This window comes from Diorhabda sublineata, chromosome 3 (assembly GCF_026230105.1).
Source record: "Diorhabda sublineata isolate icDioSubl1.1 chromosome 3, icDioSubl1.1, whole genome shotgun sequence".
In the NCBI taxonomy this organism is placed as follows: Eukaryota; Metazoa; Arthropoda; class Insecta; order Coleoptera; family Chrysomelidae; genus Diorhabda; species Diorhabda sublineata.
This window is the reverse complement of record NC_079476.1, coordinates 23070414-23095599: the sequence shown is the minus strand read 5'-3', so window position 1 is coordinate 23095599 and position 25186 is coordinate 23070414. Positions and strand designations below refer to the sequence as shown.

At 30.9% G+C, this 25186-nt stretch overlaps 1 protein-coding gene across 13 annotated transcripts in view; it reads left to right on the top strand.

Annotated features, from left to right (window-relative positions):
- The window catches only part of LOC130441938 (uncharacterized), a 247460-nt gene that overhangs the window by 27155 nt on the left and 195119 nt on the right, over positions 1–25186 (top strand). For 5 of the 13 annotated variants that reach the window (XM_056775833.1, XM_056775832.1, XM_056775838.1 and 2 more), the window contains exon 2: positions 4137–4295. The exons of 1 other annotated variant lie outside the window; for it this stretch is intronic. In XM_056775833.1, the coding sequence (XP_056631811.1) occupies positions 4242–4295 (54 nt within the window). In that variant the 5' untranslated portion in view covers positions 4137–4241. Of the gene's footprint in view, positions 1–3314; positions 3691–4136; positions 4296–13262; positions 13598–22528; positions 22613–25186 lie in introns of those variants that run through there. 7 more of the 13 variants (XM_056775840.1, XM_056775839.1, XM_056775836.1 and 4 more) reach the window with 4 other exon arrangements.

Here is a 25186-nt window from a genome sequence, read left to right as displayed (position 1 = left end):
ATTACTATACTTGTAGAACCGTATACAATACGAAAATATTCCATTCTCAAACATCTCAAACCAAACACAGCAAAATGATCGCTTTCTCTGATTTTGAGACCGATTTTTGGAAATTTATATTCTATTTATAAGTTTTTGATCCCGAGTTCGATTGATTCTAATATTTTTCCTCCTTGTTGGTCAGTCCATTCTGATATACTTCTCATAATAATGGTCAATTTTTGTTGGTAATTTGATAATAATTTATTATTAGTATTGTTTATTTGCTCTAATTCCCATTATGGATGCCCCCGAGTGAAAATAATCTATTTTTTTTCATAACTTTTTTATAGATCACTCAATTTCAAGTTATTGTTGTTACTTCCGTTGAATATTAGAATTGGTAGCACACAGTGCAATCAAATTTAAGTACCGGTTGAATGGATTAGAGTGCGGTTAAGCGAATAGTACCACTATGTATAATATAATGATTTGACTTAACCAAGATTTTATTTTTTATTTATGGTTATTATTTTCAATAAGTTATTACTTCTTATAATGCATAAACACTGAAAATAAGTAAAAGCAAACTGGGACGATATAGTGCAGTTTTCAGGTGAGGTTAAATAGGATAAATATGGCACACACAAACACTGGTAAAATTTTGAACAAACTTTTCCAAAAAGTCCTATGATGGATTGTGAAAAATTATTCTGTAGCGAAACTTCTAATTTACCCAGCAAAAATTGCAGTACGTGTTTAATTTTGTACGCACAACCCAAAATAACTGCCCCAGCAGTCACAAGGTTGATTTCTGAACGTACCTTTCATCGAAAAATTGCTGCTACTTCTAATTGTTAATTTCCAGAAAAGACAGGACATATCTATGTCATTAAACATCAATAGTGCAACCACATTACAAAAACATTTATAACTAAAACGATAAAAATTAAATGCAGTTACTGACGACAATATAAATAACAAGCTAGATCGAGGAAGAGGAGGAGGAAGAGGTTCATTGCTAATAGAATTAATTATAGTTTTAGTCTAAATAAAATCAATATCAATTGTGGCTAAAAAATTGATTTCTAGTGACACATTCAATATACTTGACAACGAAAGGTATATATATCATACAAAACCATTCAACATTATTAGTTCATATTTATACATTTTTCAATATAAACATCAGTGTATGATTTAAAAGGATGGGATGAATAAAAAATAACTTGAAGTATTCGTTTCATTCAAACGTTTGCTCTATTTCAAGCACTCCAGCTACGTCTTGGTGTTTTAAAGACATTAACATCCTCTATACTATATATGAAAAGTATCCGATTTCAAGTTGAAGATGTCAGCACTTATGAATATTAGTTGGGATACATATATGCGCATGCTTGAGAGATTTTCGATGGTATAAGGAGTCGTTGGGATTTTTTTGATAATGGAAACAACTGAGTATGGAGCTCTCATTGAATATTTGTTTCTGAAAGACAATACGTCTACACAATTGAAAGGGAAGTTAGAAATTGTGTACGGAGACTCTACACCATCATTTACGATCGTAAAATTTTGGAACTCTTAATTAAAACGCATAACTACGACAACCATCGAAAAAACTCACCATATCATACTAGACGATCGTCGAATTAAGATTAAAGAGATAGAGAAACTAATAACATATTAGAAGAGGGCATTTGCCACATATTGATTGAAGAATTATTCATAACATTTCCTAGGCCTTATTAATGCGTTTTACACAGATTTCTTTCATGGATTCATAACTCTAGATGGAACCTATCTTGTTTCTTTGTTAAATTGAAAACTAAACCCTCGTATATGAACTCGTACTTAATCAATTTGAAAAGTTTAAAAGACAATTGTCATTTCAATGTTAATTTCATTCGCCCATGTATGGCAACTAAAATTCAAGGCTCTCTACATGATATTTTGACAGAAATATTTTTGACAAAATGTCATATGTGTTTTACGGCGTATTTATTTGGTAGTTCCTGTTAAATATTTTTTTTCAATATTCAAAATAAAATTGAAAATGTGTGTAGACGATAAAATCGAATTTCCATCTCCGCTAATACTTGGACTATTCACAGAAACAATCGGAACTTTCATAATGATGTTCATAGGATGTATGGGATGTTTATTTCAATATGGTATCGGACCAGTTATCCCATCATTTGCATTCGCTTTCGCTATATTAGCCGCTTTACAGATGCTTCACGCCGATGGACCCGTCCATTTGAATCCTGGCGTTTCCATAGCGTTTCTAATAGTTCAGAAAATGTCCTGGAAGAGATTTTTGGTCTATGTAGTAGCACAATACATTGGGTGTTTTCTGGGATGGATCACATTATATTTAGTTGCACCCGACGAAAGTCAAAATATTTGTTTGTTACGTCTCAAATGGGAACTTTCACCTATACAAGGATTTGTCATCGAAATGCTAGGTGCAACTGTTTTGATCTGGATAGTACTTGGAGCTATAGATGCTAAAAATTCTGCTTTGAAAGATTCTCTACCAGTCAGAATTGCGTTGGGCGTTTGTGGTATAATTTTTGCTTTAGAACCTTTGACAGGAGCAGGTCTCAATTCTGCCAGATCGTTCCCGCCTGCGGCATACTATAATAATTGGAAAGATCATTGGCTGTATGAATTAGCTCCGATATGCGGAACATCGATCGGTGCCGTTATTTACAGATTTATACTTGATGATGAAGATAAATATTCTTTACATAGTTACCTCAAGAAAGCTGAAGAAGGTGGTGAAGCTTAATATGTCCTAACATATGCGAGATTTTCGAAATTAGACCAGTTTTTTTTCTATTTATCATCAGAATTATTCAAAAGTAACAACCGTTATTATATGTTTTCATCTTTATATAAAAAGAATAAATCAAGATTTAAATCAGAGCACAAAATTTTCATGTTAAAATTGTTTATATTGACTCAAAAATACTTTTTCCTATACTATGAAAATATTGATGATTATTTAAATATTTCGTTCTCAAATTGAGACAATCCCAATTGTACAGATGGTGTCGAAGGTTCTTCTTGTGATTATTAGCAAGATTTACTCAATATTTAACTGTTTTGGGCCCTTGGGCGTTATATTAGTTATATACGTATATATATAGCAGTTTAAAATAATTAGCGTTGGCTACAAAAACGAACGGTGTACATACTTGAGAAAAAGGGGCCTACCGCGTCACACTTCCAAGGAAAAAGAAGTATCAAACCATATATGTAATACTCCTGTATGGACGGTTCTTATAGGAAAAAACGTCTCTACGTTACGGTGCCCACAATATTTATTTTCTTTCTCGTTCGAGACACTTTATACTACATATAGGAGTATTACATATATGCATCAAACAAACAGCGTTTAATATGTAACATTGCTCAGAATGACAGACACAGTCAATGTCGAATGTCACGTCTGTCTATAGTAAAGCAAAATCGCCAAATATAAACCGTTTAAGGTATAACATCTGGCACCTTGTATGACTGATTCTATGAAGTAGAGAAAGTTGTAAATGTACATTAAAACGTAACGACAAAATATTCAACACAGAACAAATATGTAACAGTTGGTACAATTTGTAAGGCGTTATAAATATCAAACATGACGAATACTGCCTCAACTGACCTTTTGGAGTGCTTGGTGTTTTTGTTCTATGCTTGACAGGTGTGATGGTAAGTAGGACTACCTCAACTTTTCTATTGAAGTATGAATATCATTAAAATATATATATACATAATTATGCCAGGAAAGCAGGGATAATTTTTAAATAAATAATCGAAAAGAGGAACAATCAATCAATAATCAATAAAATGTACTGAACACTAAAGGAAACTAAATAGAGCACTAAAAGCACTCAAAGAATTGATAATAGCGGAAAACCTCCGTATCGGGAATACAATCTTCGGCAACTTCCAGAAAAATACAATGAAAATATGGTACTTTTCATCAAACTGGAAATTAGCACTAATAATAACGACTTTAAAGCGATAGAAAGAACCTGGAAGCGTAAAGTTCTATAGGCCTATTAGATGGTTGCCCCAAATTTTGGAAAATTCATATTTACTTCATACTAATTATAATTAAAAGATTAAAACGAAAAATTTGAATTTTTCCACAGATAATTTTGAATTTAATCAATTATCCCTTCCTTAGTAAATTATTATTTATTACTATTTTATTTGTGAAATAAGTGCGTTGGTTATCGTAATAAAATATTGAAAGGATGTCACAACTCATAAATAGAAGATTCCCGTCCATAACCAGCATTGACGTTGAGGTAAGAATATTCATTCTAATCAACAAGTTTACGTTGAATATTTTATGTTACATAAAACTGTTATTTTATTAACGATTATGATGGGTTCATGCTGTACCAGACCTAGCATCATTTCTTGAGGTAGCAGATTTTTTTCATTATAAACTACCCACGTTTTATAATATAACATAGAGATATCCATAACATATAACATGTAGGTCTATCTCTTTTATTTAGTGAGGTAGAGTTTTTAAGATTTTTGTATGAAAATGCCAATTACAAATTGCTCTAAAACAATTTTTTTCTCAAAGACCATAACCATTAAAAATAACAAAAAATACATATAACAGTATTAAATCAAAATATTATAGTTAAGGGTCACCAAAGTTTACTCAAAATGGTTAAACTATTCACGTGAACAAATATAATTTCGAGATACAGTACGTGACAGATGACTCATACGATCCAGAATATCCATTCCTGGACTCAGACTTTATTAAATAAATCTTAGCAATCACAAGATCTCAAACATTAGACGATCTTATACTGAAATATGAGGCAGAATTTGTAAATACAAAAACTTTTTGTTTGAATAATGGAGGCTTTTGAATTTCCAATTCAAACCATTTCACCTTTGGTCAAAAAACCACAAAGTGACCATGCACAATTTAATTATAATTTGATTATATAAATACGGTTTTTATTGCGTTATATCTAATAATTAATAACAATAATAATATCCGAGGTTAATCCAGTTAATCTTTTACCCAAATTCCTATTTTCTATATTCAATTTTGCTTTGAATCCGCTTATCAAATTAAACATCGGAAGTCGGAAGTGAACACTCTTTACCCTGAAATTTGAAATTCAAAATATTGAGGTGATTCGTAATGTCAACAAGAAATGCAAGATCACTTAACCAGGATGTATTCTTCAGTAAATCAACTACGAATGGTAAAGCCCCTTTCTGCTCTAAAAACTGCGACACATGTTCTCGCAAGTTTAAGAAATGTTTCAACATTCTACGCCTTGAAAGGCATTGCACAGCACAATACACAGTTGTAACTCTCCATATTCTCTGATTTTTTCTTCAATTAATAGCCTGAATTGACGTCTGCTGGATCCATAATGTGCGTCGCGGGATTTTTGAATCTGGTGCGTACTCGCTGGCCACAGTGTGGCCGCGGGCCTGCGGTTGAGCAGTCTGGTCCTAGAGGTATTTTTTAAATTGTAGAATTGAGCAGCGGTTGGTGACAACAGAGTAGGTACTACAAATCTCTGGGTGTAATTAAATGAGCTTCTAGGGGTTCTGTATTCTTTATTTAAGTCCAATTATTTCTTCTTCCGTCAACACACAAACAACACATGGCCATGTACTAATCACTTTTGAAGTACTGAGTACTGGAATCATTTAGAGCATGCTATGCAAATGTATGTATGAGATATAGTTTTGATCTGACATTATAAAAATCAGTAACGTGAAGTTTCGTAAAATGGCAAATCGACTAATCGGTATATTTATTCTTGTTATTCATAAATAACTGGGAATTAAGCCAAGAGACGACAATAAAAACATGAAAGATTCCTAGCTGCATATGTTTTACGGTGTTTACAACTTATTGACTTGATATTAATATAACCAAAGATTATATTGCAGGAAGAAGTTAATATTTTTCTTCTGATATGAAAGGAAATTTTTATAACCTAAATACAATTCAATTAAAATTATCAGTTATCAAAGAAAAGATATAAATGCACAATTTACAGGTATTACCTTCTATTTATAAAAGTCCATTCGTCATATCTAGACAGAAACAAGTTGGTATTTGTCGTAAATTGATGAATTGAATGGCCCTTTTTCGATTCACTATACGTGGCGTGGCGTTCCTTCCTGTGCTTTTATTATTTTTATTTTTACTTTTCGACCAGCAGCCGATTTATAATTTTGCAGCTATGTAGGAATATTAAAATAGGAAAAGATTAATCACGAAAATTCAGTAATAGTTGATTGCAAAGTGCCCAAAGGGGAACAAAGATACAAGACGTGATGAAAAAATATAGTGAATTAATTATACATCCAGGCTTGTCAGTGTGCCACTAGAGTCGCTTTTTTGAAATTTTGTTCACAGTGTCTTTTCTAAAACTTTAAACTTTCATTGTGTTTTGTTAGAAATAGAATAGAAGCGTCAAGGCAACTCTGTGACTGTTTCAAAATGGAAATGAGTAAGTTAACGATGAGGAAGGTTCGGAATATCTTTTTACCTTAAAAACAGATGAAAATATTCTAAAAGCTGAAACTTTTGTTCAAATAGATAAATGATGATAATAAACATTATAAAAAGTTTTTAAAAGGAGAGAGACTTGAAAAATCGGTTATTTCGGCAGTCGTCAATAACGAAGCAAATTGATAATTTTATATAGATTGGACAATCAAGTTTTAGTTTGGATAAGAGATAATAATAATTCTGTTTGTTCTATGAATAGAATTATTCTGTTGAATTATACAGAATCATCAATACATTTTCTATCAATGTCAAAGGAGGATTCAATCTGTTTAATTGCCGTGAAATAAAAAATGTTATTTTAATGAGGTACTACAATTATTTTGTATAAATAAATACTAAGTTTAAGTTACACAAAACAAAATATGACCTAATATGAAATCAACTTATGTTAATAATAATATATGAAAAACAAAAACGAAGGAAGAACTGGCACGCTTCCAGAATTTACACATCGAAAATATTCTGTCATCTTCATTATATTATCAAAAAATAACATATCCCTGAATATTTGAGCGATCAAGTGGGTCATAGTCCAGGTATTCTACACAAACAATGTTTCACTGATAATTATTGATTTTGATTTGCTTAACGAGCCCAACTATTTTATCTTAGTGCAAGCAATGGAAATAAAGACGGAATTTTATTAAAAACGAAGACATTTGACATTTAGAAGAATATTCTATTTAGATGAAAACTGTATGAAAAGCACACCCTCACAAATTTCTGTAAGAAAAAGTAGTTGAATTCCGAGGAAGATTTTAGCGCATTACTAACGTTTTGTTTTCCGTCCGTATCAGGAATATCTCCTCTCAGGAAGCATGTAGCGAGGTCGGGATTTTCACATTTAATTCCTGTATAACTGAAGATGTTATTTTTTGATTTCAATGCTACATGCCTCCATACCTCTGGTCATTGATACACAAAACAGAAATATTGTTACAAAATTTCTTGGAATACATATATTATCTTTTTGATACATCTTGGTAACTTCGATTAACTTCCTTTAGGTCTTCTAAAGGTTAGGTTTCAAATTAAAGTGATGGTATGCGCTATTGACTGCAGTGAGGATGTGCTTGATGGATAAAAGTGGCTAAACGACTCTTTGTGAGTGGTGTGCGAGGTGTTTTTCACTCAAACATTTTGGGACAGGTGAGAATAGAGAAATGTATGTTATGTAGTGATGTCGTAGTCTTACTCCATATATTGCACCAGGATCCTTGGACGAGGTTTCTGAAGTAAAGACCATTATCAAGAAGAACTAGGATTTCTGATTTCAATTTTTGTTAAATTATAGAAATAGTAAATGTACGATCGAGGAATACGTATGAACAAAAAAGTGTCTATAGAAAAACGTATCGCTATATTTTTGAAATTTAAAAACAGATTTGATTACAAGCCGTTCGGAAGATCTTCTGTAACTATTTATATAACCGCAGGTAGAAATGAACCACAGTTCCGGTGACGACAGATTTCAAAATAAATTAACAGCAATTACCATGCAAAACCTTGTATTACCTCAAATTCAATTTGAATAGTCTGACTCTTATTCAAATTCAAACGACAGTTGAACTAACGAATTTTATCTAAATGAACATCAAAACATTGTTTATTTTTTTAATCTTATATACCTAGTTTTGCTAATGAAATATAGTATTCAGCATGTGATTAATGGCTCTCTCGATACCCAGCTTTTTTTCAATGTCTATTATTGATAATATGTTTCTACCAATATATTTCTGCAAACTAGTACATCTATAAACGCAGCGGGCTCGACAGTAAGGCTATTTATAATTTAGAAATTTACAAAAACATAACCTAATTAACAGACATCTTTATTACCAATTTATGCCAAACAACGTGATCATTGTATATACTATCGAGTAATTCTCCATTTTATGAATCGATTTCAAATGCTTAGTCTATATACATCGGAAGCGTTGGGGTTGAGTGGTTTTAATTATTTATTTGACTAGGGAAATGACTGCAAACTCGTGTTTATAAATAAGTGTGATATTATTAAACTCATTATATGTTGAATTGAATAACGCTTCCGGTCATTACCATATGAAATATAATTTAAGTAATAATAATTGAATTGGAATAATAAACAGGATTTATCTTTAAATTTAAGAATCGATTCATTCAACAGTCATATTAAGAAGAAGACTATTACAAAAGTGAAGAATACGACGTTTCGCTAATTGTTCCCAGTAGCTGTTCCAGGAGTCTTGGAATAATTATTCTACATTTAATTATGACCCATTTATAAAACATGTAACATGCCATTCGGCTTGTTATGTTTTTCTTCAAATATTTTGAGTATTCCTTTGTTCACGTATTGTGGCACAGTAGTCACTTCGGTTTTAATTATTCTACCTTTCGAGTTATTGAAGAAATTAATTTGTTATCGACCTCCTAATCCATTCAATAAATTCTATAAAACCTCGGAATTAATTCGAATTCTTCATCTACCTATCTACACTTCAAGCAAATGTAAATTTTAATAAATTTGTGGTGATTTTCTTCTTTCTTATTATTCTACAGCTGCAAAGTTGGGAGTTTCCACAACAATCACCAGACTACAAGCACAACCTCAACTTTAACATTTGGGAATCTAGTTGAGATCTGAAACCATCCCGGATTTCCCTACATAAGTCCCAGCCTTATCTTTAATATTGTTGTTTTTAATTTATAACTGCTTTTGTTGTGCTCTATTTTTTGAATAAATATATTTGTTGCTGAAACTTTTTTACTGTTATTAGCAATAAATATCAATTTGGATAATCGTGTCCGGGAATAGTTTTAACGTCGTTTATTGAAAAGCTGGTGGTATCCAATTTAATATTAATTGTTCACCCCACCTGAGTTTTTATATACTTTTACTGAGGGCGACTACCAGTTCCTAAGGAAGATTGGGGCTACAAAATTCTTAAAGAAATTCACGAGAATTTTAAAAAAATATTCAGATCTCACAAGAGTAAAATATCACATACTTCTACATCAACTTATTCCAGAAAAAGTTTATTAATCCTGATAGAAATCGACCAAGCAATGTTTTTTTGTAATCAAAGTTCATTTATACGAGTCTTACAAGTGAGTTATAAAATATTCAGTTCTTAAATGTGAACATCCATTCATCGCTATTTTCTACTTTTCATACTGTCCATTTTCACTTAAACTAGATCTAAAGGTTTCGTACTCTTCAGCCTAATCTTTATATCGTATTGATCGAGTAGCTTTATCACTTCGATATTAACTTGATTATGTAGTGTGTCTTCGAGGTGTTGATATCTATATTTGGTACTTTGAGGTACCTGTGTTTTCAATTTGATATGAATCATTCACAAAACATGTTGTTTCAAAATTTTTGAACGGGACCTGTGCTAGTCGATCTTACAGTTGTCCATATGTTTGGTTTTAAAATCTGCTTGTATCTAAGCAGTTTATTAAATGGAATTTTTTGTATATAATACAATACATTGCTTTTTATATTTTTTATCTTTAGATCTAAGTTTAGAATTGAGAATCATTCCTAGATAGTTTATACCGTATCTCCATTACATTAACTGCTATAGGTATGTTTTATTCGCAAAAATTGATCTTCACTGATTTATCAAATTTCATTCTCTACTTTTTGGATCATTTGTTAAATCAATTGTCAGCTCTTCGAATATTTAGTGTTGCTTTTTCCTCATTTGCTGCTTTTGTAAGGAGAGTAATGTCATCTGCAAATTTGACGACTTTTACATTATTCATAATTGTATTCATATATTCATTTATATTCATTCTATACATAAGATTGGTTCTAGTACAAGTGCCGAGAATAGGGTTACAACGTTTATTTTCTTGCACATATTCAACCTCGGGAAGATTCAAAAATCGTATGGTGATTAATCTGGTGAAAAAGGCTGCTATGGATAGACAAAGAATGACTTTTATCAGCTTAAAACCAACAGTGGGGAAAGTCGTTGATATATTTTTGAACAATATTTCTCATATCTTACCAAATGTAGGATCCGAAGTTTTTAGTTGTTACCTTTAAATGGCACTCTGATCGCATTATGTCTCACAATTATCATGACCTTGATCTGTTACTTTCATTGATTGATAGGATGGTTTTCTATTGTATATTCCGACTTTTATCCCATAAATTATGTTGTTAACAACTAACATAACGATAAGTGTACAATTCTAAGTAAAATGTATTATATCACTATATGTGTGTAATTCACTATATTTTTTATCGCTCCTCGTACACACGATCAACATGTAAATAAAACGGATCCATTTGATAGAACATCTACAAAAATAGTAACGAAAATAGATTGTTATATTTGTTCGAAACGTATTTCGGTAAAGTTTAGAATACATGCAGTTCTCCCTTCCCCATAATCAAAATTCGTCGTGATGACGTGAAGGAAGAATAATAATTATCTACGTACCTGCCACGTGAGAAAAACCAGCTGTTTTTTTATTTCTAAGTGTACATAAACGTTACGTGAATCGGTATTTAAACGCCATGTTATTGTTTATCTTTATTTATACGAGCATCATTAAATATAGAACAAAATGATTTTTTAGGATAAGATTAGTGCAAAACAAAATAATAGTGAACACAAATATACTCAGTTACGTTAGAAGAATTATCCTCAAAATGAATTTCTTCAACTTGTCTATATTTAGAGCATATCATAGCCAATAATACATATGTTATCAGTTATTACGAATTATCTATACGTGATAGTCAGTTAAATTTAAGGATTATCATTATAGCTTTCAGATCTAAACCAGAAAAAGTCTACAGTGGGAATTAGGAGAGCCCTCCTGAAGTATAACGCAAATAGTGCTAAATAGATGTACAAGAATTTTAATAAATTAGAAAGACTTTTCACTTAAAAAAAGAATTAGAGCGTTCTTTCAACAAATTTACATCTGTCCACCAATAGTTTACTGAATTATCACCTATAGCATGGAAACCTAGTTGTTGAAGATTCAAAATTGCGGCAAAACTCTAACAATACAAGATAAAAGAAATTCAAACCCTGCTTTAATAAGATTCAAGTTTATAGAGACCAAGATTTTCTTCTTACAAAGATAAATTTCTTCAATTTTTTAGACTTCTTAGATCTTTTTTATATGGTTTTGTTGATAAATATTTTGGTAAAGACCGCAATAGTTTGAAATCGAGGTAATTTATCAACAAAAGCTATAAAGATAAATATACAGATGCCTCTAAATCGATCACAGGGGTATGGACAGCTAAAAAGACAATTACCTCATTCTCATAAACTCCCTTAGTTCTCTGTATTCCATACAAACGATTAATTCAAAACACCCTTTGGCTCACATTGGCAATGATTTCTTCTTTCCATGGATCTAAATCAATTGAGTATATGAATAAATCCCAACAATCCCATCAATACAGATTCAAGTAGAATAAATATACTTAACCTGTTCCTAGCGTCTACCTAGATATAGATCAAACCAATGTTTTTATTGTTTCTTTCTTATATTCATATATATTTGATATTTATATTTGAAATTGTGATCAGTGAAACTATAATTAGTATTCCATAAACTTTCAGTTTATGAGCTCAAAATTTATAACTTCAACTTTATATTCTTGCTGAATTGCTCCCGAATCCCCGAAACGTACATACGTACGTCATAAACTGAAAATCAAATCGTAATTATATTAATCCTTTAAAAATTTATAAAATTATATACTTATATGAACCATACAAACTGTTCAGTTCTAATAACCAGATCTACAATTGAAGTAGTCAAATTTCTTTGTCAAAAACTTCTCCCTCGACCAATAAAACTTTCTCGAATAACGAAGGTTACACTTCGCTTAAAATAATAAAATCAGTCCGGGTCCTTGTTTTCTTTACATCCCTCATTCTCTTCTTCTTAGCCTGGCAAACTCGACCTTCAAAATTTCTCAGAGGCGGACTTAATTTTCACAATTATATAATACTAGTCTAAAGCCTAAAGCTACAATTTGTTTTAAATAAAATAATTCCAAGTGAACATCCCACTAATTTTAATTATATATTAAAAAAGTAACAGAAAGGATTTATGATGAAATTTTTATTACGATAAAAATGGTAATAATCAGAGGTGTGATATTTGACATTGCAATATTTACATTCTTCTCTACCCGGCTTCATTGTTTGATTGTAAATGAATTCATAATCTCTCCACACAAGTTTCATTTGAATTTAAAGATACATAAACACATTAAATCCATCTCAAACTTGGAATCATTACTTAAAATAATTTCTAATACTTTATTTAGTTTACTAAAGCTCGCTTTAGCCACAATAATTAATTGCACTAATGCCACGTGAAACTGAAACTGAGCAAAGTTACATACTTTTGAAGCTTCATATTAAGTGTTTTAAAAAATTAGGAACCGAGCTGAAACTCATTACAAAATTGAGAAAACGGTTCAAACTTTGCCGTAACCTTATTTCAAAAGATTTAAAATGTACAAAAAGTCTAACATCATTTTCAGTAATAGTTCAACATCAGTTTTAGTCTAATTTTGTTTATGAACTTTTTTGAAAATGATTGTGTATTATACATATACGCAAATAATGTTTTGTGAGTTATTTATTATATATTGAAACTGTAACTATTATGTAAATATTCTAATCTAATTTCCTTCCACCCTAAAAGCAATCAAATAGAAATATTATCTCTTAAAACAACCGATACCGAGCCTGTAACCTCAAAAAAATATTCCTGCTAGGAAAACTTTTTCCACGTCTTTTTGTTATCAAACCTATTTTCCGGTCGATACTAAGGGTTGCTAACAGCTATTGGCTCGCATCCCTTCCACACTTATTTCCATTTTCCATAGCTGCTCTTTCCAGTGGCAAAGAGCTAGTCGACATAGTTGGTCGCGCGACTGAATAATGCCGGTTTATATTAGTGAACATTCCTGAGATTTGCTCAATCTAATTGACTAATTGTCTGTCAGTTAAGGGGTTAGGTTTTTAAATACCAGCAATGGTTACAGAAAATGGACAGGTGAGTTTTAAAAGTTCTCTAGTTTGCTATCGGAAAACATAAAAATAAATTTTATATTGCAATAGATGAAGTTTGAAAAAAAATATTAAAAATTAGTACAATCAAATTTGTTCTACTAAATCTCCCATACGTTAATAACCGATAAAAATATTTTTATATATAGTTGCAAGTTGGTATTGTATAAAGTTGCGTATAATACACCGGTAGTAGGGAACTATGTATCTGCAGTGAACCTGCATGATTAGATAATACTGCAGAGGTCGCTGCTGCTTGTTGCTCGTAGTTGGAAGTTTGTTGTAGTGGAACTATGGCTTCTATAAAGGGATTCTGGTAGTTATCCAGTATATGGGTTTTTGAGTGCTTAAATCGGTGTGAAATTATTAAAGGTGTTTCGGACAGTTATTTAAATGGAAGCATTTTCTTTATATAATACTTTTCAAACAGTTTGGAATGCTTAAACTTTGACTTATAATAAATTTTAACAATAAACAACAGTAATTTTTAAGGAGCTAAAATAAATAAACATCCAGATTGAACATTTAACTTCACTCGCGTTGAAATTTTTTTTATTAAAATAAACAGTAGTTACCACGCAATTTATATTGAGACAAACAACTAACATGTTGTATAATATGTAAACAAAACATAAGTTATTTTAACACATTCTTTAGTCTATACTGCGAAAAATATAGAAATGGAAGTAAAAAAAACATTTTTCAATTTATTAATAAAAATGAGATACGACATAGCAATTATCCTTTTCACAAACTGATGAAGTTCTGATGAACCACCTACTACCTATGTATGAAATCTTCGACATTGCCTCTTGACTCAATTGAAATCAAGACAATTCCCTAAAGAGACTAAACATAATAAAAGCTCACAGTTCCCTTTAATGATTCAAAACTTATAGTACTTGGTACTCTTCTCTGGAATGTATAATATGACAGAATCTTCACAAAAAAATATTGTCATACATAAAATTGGTAAATGGATGAAACTAGAGCTTGTACCTGAGAAAACGAAGGCAGCGCTACGGATCAAAAATAAGACAGCTGGACGTGTCATTTTAAATGTGTTAGACACAGATATAACAGAGGTCAACTACTTGAGAATGTTAAGATGTCAAAATAAGGAAAGCATATAATACCCACATGAAAAGAGGTTGGATCTTCCGGAATGGTTAATCGCTGAATTATACCAATCCGGGTTGGACCTACTTTAAGAAAAAAGCTTCTAAACGTGGTAACTCACTTATTTGTGCTGTATGTAGTAACAGTATAGAGTGAGGCTCTATACAAACTCTGTATAAACTGATATTCCTAGGTACTAATTGATATTCAGGCTGCAGAGTGAAAACCCATACATGGTAAAGGCAAGATATCGATGAGGGTGAATAAAGAGAAGGAGATTGAAAAAAAACTGCCTCTAAGTCTAATGATTCATTAAACTCTGTTTACACCATTCTTTGCCTTTGAGCTGGTACTTGTCTTGACAGCATCACGACTAGCCTTTACATTGGAGCTAATCAGTCACCATTCTATACTGCGTCAATACCTGTCAGTCTCTTCGGTTCTATTCACTAGTAAAAACTTTTCTTAGACCTCCCGCTTTGTCTACTTTCTTCTTCTCCTTCCACCAAAGATATTCCTGTGACTGAACATTTTTATATTCTGCGAAGATTTCATAATTTAAGCGTATCCTACACTTAAAAATTATAACTTTACCAGTCTAACTTTACTGTGTGGTAATTGGTGTCTGGAATATTCGAAAGAAGTCGAGTAAGGTTAGGTTAGGTTAGGTTAGGTGCTTTATTTCATATATATCTGATTGGTAATGTAATATTTTTTCATATTCCTTGTTCACGAGTAATTCATACGCTTCCAAGCTCAAAAAGTTAGTTCAGAAAACGCAGGGCTCATGTAAGAAAGCTCTTATATGCAAAATGATAAATAATATATGAATGTAAAACTAAACGGAGAAGATATTGGCAATGAACATAATAAAAACCAAGATAAATGATGAATTGAGGAGTGAAACAGCAAAACGATTGTGTGTGGAAATTCAAGCTTAAATGAATAACAAAAAAAAACCAAATATAAACCAGATTAGTCGCTCCAACTGTTGGATATTTAGTACTGAGCAAACCATATAGAAATTAACTCGTTATTTTAGTATTTCTTCCTGTTTACGAAGGTTTATTATTAATTACACCTAATTAAGAAAGACAATCGTATTGGTTTCATAAACTATGATCAAACGCCGTCTTTTTCTCTGAAAAAGAAATAAACAAATCCAGATTTTTTCACAATAAAATCTCTTAGACCTATTAGAAAATTCCCTGGATCTAAAATTAGATCTACATAGAATCGTAAATAACAAATCGGTATATCGTATTCGTTAGTTCGGAATCGTCTCAAATTGATTGGTTATATTATAATTTGCATTGTATTATGAGTATACGAGATCTGTTTTTCAAGAAAGGTACGTTTGAAATAGAAATAACTACATTTTGTTTAAAAAAACTTTTAATTTTTTCTAAAACTGGATCAGCAACAATCATAATCGACACGAAAAGCCTAATCAAAAACTTATTCACTCATCTTTTTTCATCAAAGGCGAAAAAAAAAAAATTATTCAATCAATTCCTCAAATGTAAATTGGAGATTTCGGGTTAGTTTCAGTTTCCTTTTTCTTTTTATCTAACACATTTGATCCCTTTTCGAGCGACAGAGAACTGAAGTTTCAGTTTTTATTCTCCTTTTATCTTCTACTGTTATTGAGTTGTACACTTGTTTCCCTGTTTCTTTTTTCCCCGAGGATTCAAATTATAGAAAAAATTCGTTTTTATCATCTTTAAAAAAATTTACAGATACTCTGTTCTTAACTACTAAAACGAGGTTGGCAGTTTTAATTTTCTAGATGACTTTTTGCAGAATGAAATAGTTAATTATAACGTGAAAACACGTTCTATTGAAGTTTACACTAGTAAACTCTCATTTTTTCACTACTATTTTAATTATATATCTTCTCAATTGTAGTATGACCTGTCTACTTTTAGTTGCATGCAACCACATATTAAAATAATGAAATAAAAGGGTGCATTGATGTATCGTGTATGACATCATGTTTGTATTCAGTAGGTTCTTTGCGTGATATATATTTTCAGTCTATAATAGAAGATTTCTGATAACCCTATGCTAAAATTAGGATAAAATTAATTTTATTACTAGTTTTTATCGACTATAAAAATATATTATAAGAAGAAAAAAAAAACTTTCGAAGCACAATAATAAGCAGGCACTCTAATATTTGGCAGCATTCTTTGGAGTCTAAGAAAACAATAATATTTGCTCTAAAGGGGATTATACATATATGTCAACCACAATTAGTAGTAATACATCTTAAGTAATGAATCATAGTTTAAAAAAACTAAAATCACGCTTTTAAGAGTAATCAAACTGAAAAGTAAAAAATAATTCTTGGCATAAGAATAACATTACTGATGAGAAAATATAAAACCGTGGGGTTCTTTCTATGACATTTTTAAAATAACTTTAGGGTACACCTGAATGATTTTTTTAGTTTACTGAAAATTATTTACTGAAAATTATTTACTGAGTATCTAGTTTATTCTACTTTTCACCATTTACCTACTCACTCAAAATGTTGATATCGAAGTTTAGAAGTCAAAGTCACTCGTTGTAGTTTTTACTAGTTCCATTTCTAAACACAAAGTTGGTTCAAGAAAATCATAGAAAGCACCTCACGTTTGATTATTGCTATTGGTGTTTTTTTTTGTTTTCACTTTTTAAATGACGCGCTTCGCAAAGTTTTTACTGTGTTGTATTTTTTGGTTTTTAGTTCAATTTGCGATGTTTATCCGTTTTTAATATGTATATAATATGTTGGGGGACTCCAGACTATATCTTTCTTACCTTCATACAAAGGATACGGAGAGAAATTTTTGAATCTTGTCAGTCTTAGACAAGTGTACAAAGTTTAAATTTAATCTGATATTTTGAATTTAGACAAACTCCGGGAAAAAAATTGGTTATAAAGATGAAGTTGAAGCGAATTAATGAAACGTAAACCGAATAGGTTGAAAATGCGTCATCTTAATAAATTAAGATATTTTGTGAATACTTTTGAAATGCTATATTCTATTGCAGAGCTATTTGAGACTATTTTCATATTTTTGGAAACAGGTGCAAAAGAAAAGCGAAGTAATTTTAACAGCTTCACGAAAACAAGTAACCTCATCACTTATACGTATTATATTTGCATACGAAATTACAATACTGTGTGTCAATAACCAAAATAGATCTTTAAACGAATAAATGACCTTTATCAACTTTACATATAAAACATCACATACACCGAGTATACAAAAAGGTAGCTGTATTTATATAAGGCATGTTGGGTTATAATAATTCCATATTGGACATTGGACCCTAATTCAATATCTAGTCACCTACACTTTCAGTCCATTTTAATTTAACTTTTGGTCAATTTCCGAGCTTTAGTGCAATTTTACTTTCCTTTCATATAATTCCAACAACTACTAACGTTAATTTTTTTGTCGAAATTTACAGTGATATAAATTTATCTCGTTCAGTGGTTAAAAAAGTTATATAACATCATAATCCCGACTCAATTATTTTAAAAATTTCGCTGAAACTCAAATTAGATCTTCTTTAAGTTTATAACTTGCTTTACGACCACTGTGCTTTGGTACGGGAATTCCTGTTTGGCATACTGGAAATTCAAAGTTTTACAAGTTAATTAAAATTTTAATATTCTGGTCTTTTATTCAGACATAAATGTCATTTTTTTGGTGAATTTCATCTGGGTTATTACAAGACGAGGAAGTTGACATTTAGATTCCCAAAATTAGACCTTAAAATCATCCCAATAAAATCAGAATTGATTAAAAGACCAGACAGCAGTCGTTGAATAATAGATTTGAAACAGTAATAAGAAATCAAGATTAGACATTAAACTCATTTTTGACTTTCGCCAAATTAATGTATATAAAATAAAAAATATGATGTAGACTTCGGTATAGATAAAAACTCTACTTGAAACGTACGAACCATGACCAATAAAAAGTATCGCACCCATACTAAACTCGTCTCGTACTTAATAGGTTCCCCTAACTGTCAATTTAGTGGAATACGATGAGATTTCTTCAGTTTTTGGACTTGACATCTATTCATTCCAGTTACCTGACCATGTTTAACCGATACTACCACGGCAAATGCTCTTCTGAGCTGTCCAACATAATACCACCTAGAAGCAGTATTTAAAAGACCTAATCGACAGGCAGACGTGGCTCATAAGCACCTAGCAAGGCAAGATCAATATCCACAGACATCTCTACAAGGCAGGCACCACTTGAACTACACGAGTGTAATAAGGTGCTTGCGATTTACAAAAAAAAGGTTACAATGAAAATAAGGAATTTTTTTGTTATAAAAAAATTTTTAAGTCCTACTTTATTTGAAATGCATTCAAAATGAAACTTTTGACGTCTTTCCCGAACACTACAATCTACAGAAGTTCAAGATCAATATCCACACGGCAAGTACCACTCGAGCTACTCGATTACAATAGGGCTTACCCTCTTGTACTTGCTTTTTACATAAAAAAGTGATAATGTGCAGATCTCATCCATAATATGAGAATCTAGACGATTGTTAAGGCTATGGTCTTGTAGTAGTAGAATTGTACTGTTGTGTTGTTGTGTTCTCTTTCACACGCTGACGTTGGCGTGTGGACACCGTAGGCGCCATTCAAATGCTTTGCGCCGTGACTCTAGTTATTTCGAACCATTGCAGCATAAACGTCGTATCTGGCGTCAGCAGAGAATGTCGAAATTCGATAGGGAAAAAGACATATTATTAAAAGAATCAGTTCATTGTTATTGTGCATTATATAATAAAAGTGACAGACAACTTTTTCTTCAGGTGATATGGGCTTAGGACGCCTTGATGGCAGTTTTAATTTATATTCTCGCACATATATTTGAACATCCTTCTTTTTCCCTTTTCGTATATAATCGGTACCTTGTTGAGTTTTCTTCGTATGCGATCACACGACTACATGCTAACACTGTTTGTCGACTACTGTAGTGAACGAGACGTCGCCTTTCGTGTATAAGATGTATTGACCACTGACGCTGTGCCTGGCGTAGACGTCAACGTCTACTCCCAAGTCGGACGCTGCATACAGCATTTAATAGGAGACCGATGCCTAAAATACGCTTCCACGACTGCTAATAACTCTTTGTTGCATGAAAATGATTTTCCAAACATGAATGTTTTGACATGAGAACGAAAGACAGATAGAGGTTAGGTAAAGATCGCTATATTCATGTTTTGATTGAATGATTTTCACAATGATTTATTTTTGAGCTGTTTGAAAGGTTGCATTATGTTGATGGCAAAATAATTTGTACGAATTTTCATATTCAGTTGAGCTTCGACGTCGAAGCACCGAGTTTGTACTACATCTTAACCTCTTGTTTTGATTATGGTAGTTGAATTACATCTCATATCATAATAAAACCCCATTTTCTCTTTCCGTAGCCTGAGACTTTAACTAAAATATGGCTCACACTGAGTAATGAGATATAGGATTGATGAATAGCACCAATGATTCGGCTCACCTTAAAGTAACAAATTGTAATATTTTGGACGAAAATATACGAAGCGTGAAAAAAAAAATACGATAAATGAAGTTTTATAGGAGAAAAAGTAGCCCCTTGTCTTATCACAGGTAGCAATATTTGTATGTATAAATGTAAACAGATTTTATTTTGATACTCTTGTAGAAGGTACTTTATCAATTCATATAATTTGATTACAAACTAGAATACTTTAAGCAAAGAAATGCGTTATTTATTAAAACAAACCTTATTCAATGTATTTAAGAAAATAAATATGAATAATATAACTTTCATGTTTACTTATCGCAATTTCTATTACTATTTTCATATATTATTCTTTACTTTTGACTTTTATATCGATTTAAAACATCTGTAGATAAAGTATATGAAATAGAAACATTTTTTATGGATCTCTGAATCATCAATAACCTGTAATAACAAAATCTATAAATATAATTTTCGATTTTTTAATTGGCAAATAATCACGCCAAAAGATATTTGGCAAAATGCCAAGTAAATTGAGAATTCAAGAGCTTTGAATACATCTTACATAAACCGAATTGAATTTGAACATATATAAGTGATTTTTTAGGTCACGGTGGTAAATATTTTATGAAATACAAGTCTATACAAATGATCTTGAAAAAACCAAAAATTGAAGTTTTGTTGATCAATAATTACGTTCAACTCAGTATATACCTAGATGAACCGTTGCTTGGCCCCTGACCAATTTATATATCAAAATAATAATTTATTCTGGAAGCAAAAATGTGGTCAAATGAAAAATTACAAACGATTTTGTCGCCTTCAAAGGAATCGCATTGTTAAAATAACTAAGATGTATAATGATAGACAATTCTAGCATTTTCATTTTATAATGTAAATACTTCTTTTACCATCAACCTTTTCAGTGAAGAAATAAAGAATTTGAATTAATAACATTATATTTGACATATTACATCCATTATATCAATAAACTATAGATTATCACTTCATTGCTTTAAATCATTGGTTCCCAAACTTATTTGTTCCATTAATCACTTTCAAAATTATTCTGGGCCCCTGCAGCTACATCAATACCAATTTCCAAATCTCGGAAAAAGTAGATTATATCTATTTTTGGACACTTGCGTTGTGTCTGAAGGATCAACAGTATTAAAAAAAGGCTAGAATTGATTGTTTGATAGTGTTAATTATTTGATGATAAAATCAACTTAACAAATATTCAATTAAGACTTAATTGATTGTGCTGTGAGTGGATATGAAAAAAGCAAAGTTGGCCAACCGAAAAAGTGACTCCATCCAACTTTTTTGAAATCTACGGTGACCCACACCGCAAGAACAAATACTCACCGCAGATGTTCAGTAAAAATTAATTATTTTAGATAATTGTTTCCAAAAATGACTGTATTAATTTTTGTTTTCACAAAACGGTTCTACAAAAACTTGTCAGTAGTTTCTCAAATAAATCTTTACAGGAATGTTTTTTTGAAGGAATGATATAGAACATAAAAAAAGCATACAAATGATATAATTTCGTACATTAACACGAGATACTACTTGTCAGAAATAGCTCAGTTTTTGGAGCTCCTTTTTTTTTCTAAAGAGTTGGATTAAATAATTTGTCAATAAGAAGAAATACTTCCACACAGAGTGATAAATTTCATCTTTTGATTTGGTTGTAGTGCCACCATTTTATGGTCATCAACTTATCTGGATTTAACGCCATTGGATACGTTTTTATGGCATTTTTGAAAGCATTGAATTGCGAATTTAATAAGAACCACAATGTGGGATTTTTCAGCAATTTTTTAAGGATTAATTCATAGAGGAAAACACGATACAGTAAGTTTTATTTGAATCTACCTTCTGCCAGTTCTCTTTATCTTGATTCGTTAAAATATCCGAATTCCAATTAATGTATGTCAGAGGGGCAACGAAATATTTCCAGAAGGGTGGACTATCATTGGGGGGGGCGAAGAAACAACAGACGCGCCGCCGCGACGCAAGTATTGACCGATGACGTAAGAAGGCGTCGGCAACCAACGCATGGACTTCTTTGGGCCAGGGTGCATCCAGTGTAACCAGATATTTAACAATTGTTGTTAATTTCATATGACTGTGATTACGACGAGCTACTTCTTATTACTATTTTCATAAGTTTTGAAAAAAAAGGTTTTTCCAAATTATATTTATATTAGTGACTTTAGTCGTTTGTGTACCTGTTGAAATTTTATAAGATTTTTACAAACGGGATGCTGAGGAAGTTGAGATGCTGGAGAAGCATAGTGTGCTAGAATGAGGTGTTTTGTATAATGTCGTTGTGTTTAAAATTTCTACGGATGGTGAGTTTTTTTATCACATAATTTAGTAGTTGATGAAATATTTTTGTTATTATTGTATTAATTTTTAAATCAATCTCAACAAAGAAGGATAAATGATGATATTAGAGGATCATTAACTGTAAAACGATGAAATGGAATGAAAATAATTATAGTTGTAAAATTGAAAACATATATTTAAAGCAAATCCAAATAAAAAAGTGAAGAATATAGTTTTGAAACCCGAAATACTGTTTTATTGATGAATCAAATCAATAATCAATATTGGAAACTATGATGCCAAGATTAATAATAAATTTCATAATAAAATTATTAATAAATAAATTAAATATATGTTGAGATATTTACAGAACTTAACTCAAAAAATCTGTTATTCAGATGAAGATTGTCAGGGTAAAGCAAATAAAAATTTGAACGTAGTTTTCCCTGAGTTTTCATATAGTGTGAGGCAAAAAAATTTTTTAGCAATTAAAAAAAATCATTTAAAAGTTCCTTACATTTAAAAAACAACATCACATTTTGCAGGCTACGTACCGACATGAATCATAACCTAACAATCAAACACTATTAATATTTGATGAAAATAAATATTAATTATAAATAAAATATTATTATACGGTGATTTTTTGAATTTTTGCTTTGGTTTCTACATTTTTCTATGGACAATTTGAATCTATTATTCAAATATTCTCAAATTATGGCCTTTTCTTTTATTCTTAAATAGACAAATTTATTATTCCCCATATGAATGATATCCATAAAAGCGACAGCTATTAGATGTTAGACTGTTAAACATACCAATCTAATGATATACCATTGTATACAACAACTATACAGTATACACTTCTCGACTTTTAGAAATTTTTTCCATAAATTATAAAGTTTTTTTTGACTTATCACCTCTTAAAAAATACATATCTGTAATATTTGCTGAAATTTCATTCATTCAATCTATTATCATTCACTGAGAAATGTGATCTACTTTCCACATGTTTTTAAAGCCACGTCTCTTTTTCAATTCCAAATATACATGGAATAATGAACGAAAAAACATCCATAGTCATTGTAATACTAGAGTGTGCATTTGATGACATTCTTGTTCCAATACTAGGACAAAATACAAAAAAACTTATGGTTTAGTTATCTCTGTCAAATGTGGAATGCTTTAATTACTTTTATCTTTCTATTTCGACTATTCTATTTTTACCTCAGACTAGTGTTCTTTATTTCTAAAGTTGTCTATTGCCAAGGTCATAGAGAATGTCGTTGAAAAACAAATTTTGAGTTATCTTGAGTCTAAAATTATCAGTGACCATCAATATGACTTTCGTGAATATAGATAACCGAAGATCTCCCAGCCTATGTCACCAACGTATGGAAAAATGAAATATGGAGAAACTCATGCTATCGCTCTTGACAAATCGGAGGCTTTTAACAAGGTCCGGCATTCCAACTTTCTAAATAAACTAAAATCATATTTCAGTTGGGTTTGTAGTAAATGCTGGTGTACATCCCGTTCACAATAACAGATCACTACCATCAATACAGATCATCAAAAAAATCTGGAATTTAGGCTGCTGGTTTTACAAAGAAACAAGGTGTTGCGGCTCCGGATCCTGTCTGGACATAAAATTACACTATCACTGCAAATTCACCTGTTGGGTATTGAGGTTGGGAGTAATATGACCTGACATAGTCATAGGCCCAAATTATTTAAATATCTTGGACTATTCTTCGCATAGAGTTGTTAAGATCTGTTGTTGATCTGCTTCTAATGAAACCACTTTGATATAATCCTATATACTGCCTCAAATATCAGTATTATTTCATTTCAAAGATTGTTTTCAATAATGTGATGCCTCTATAAATTTAGAGCTCTTGTTTAAAATGTATATTATACTCTGAAATGAAATGTTCACCTCGAAAATTAGACAAATTTGTCGAATATTTATATTCAATGTAGCAAATAATTTATTCAACAAAGTAATAATTTATGCTATTTTTAACTCAGAAGTGTTAGTACTTCATATAAAAATTAAATATTTTTCTCAATTATTGTGCCAAAAGGATCTGGATACATCACACTTGAGGAGCTATTTATAATCGATTTGTTTCAAATGCCTTCGCGTCGTTGCAAATAATTCTAAATTTTATAGATTTTCAATATAATTTAAGTACATACAACACGTTCGTTACTATAGAAATCAACGTTGCAAAACATTACGAAAATAACTGCTCAAGAGTTGAATTTCAAAATTTCTAATAATGCCAACAAAAACATCCATAAACCCAAACATAAACAACCTTAATTGAAATACACGTTTAAAGTCACGTTACATGAATTTTATTAGTTATTTTCTCAGATAAATCATCTATAGGTTAATCTTATGTGAAATAATGTATAAACTATTTCATTAATTGTAAATAAACAAAGGGTGTGTTCCTTAAGCTAATTTCGTTTAATTGAGAGAGAAGCGCCAATCTTTAGATTTATGAAAAACATTTATCAGATTTTGATCCAAAATGTGTCTTAATCATAAAATGCCATAAGTGTTTAATAAATTTTACTGATCTATA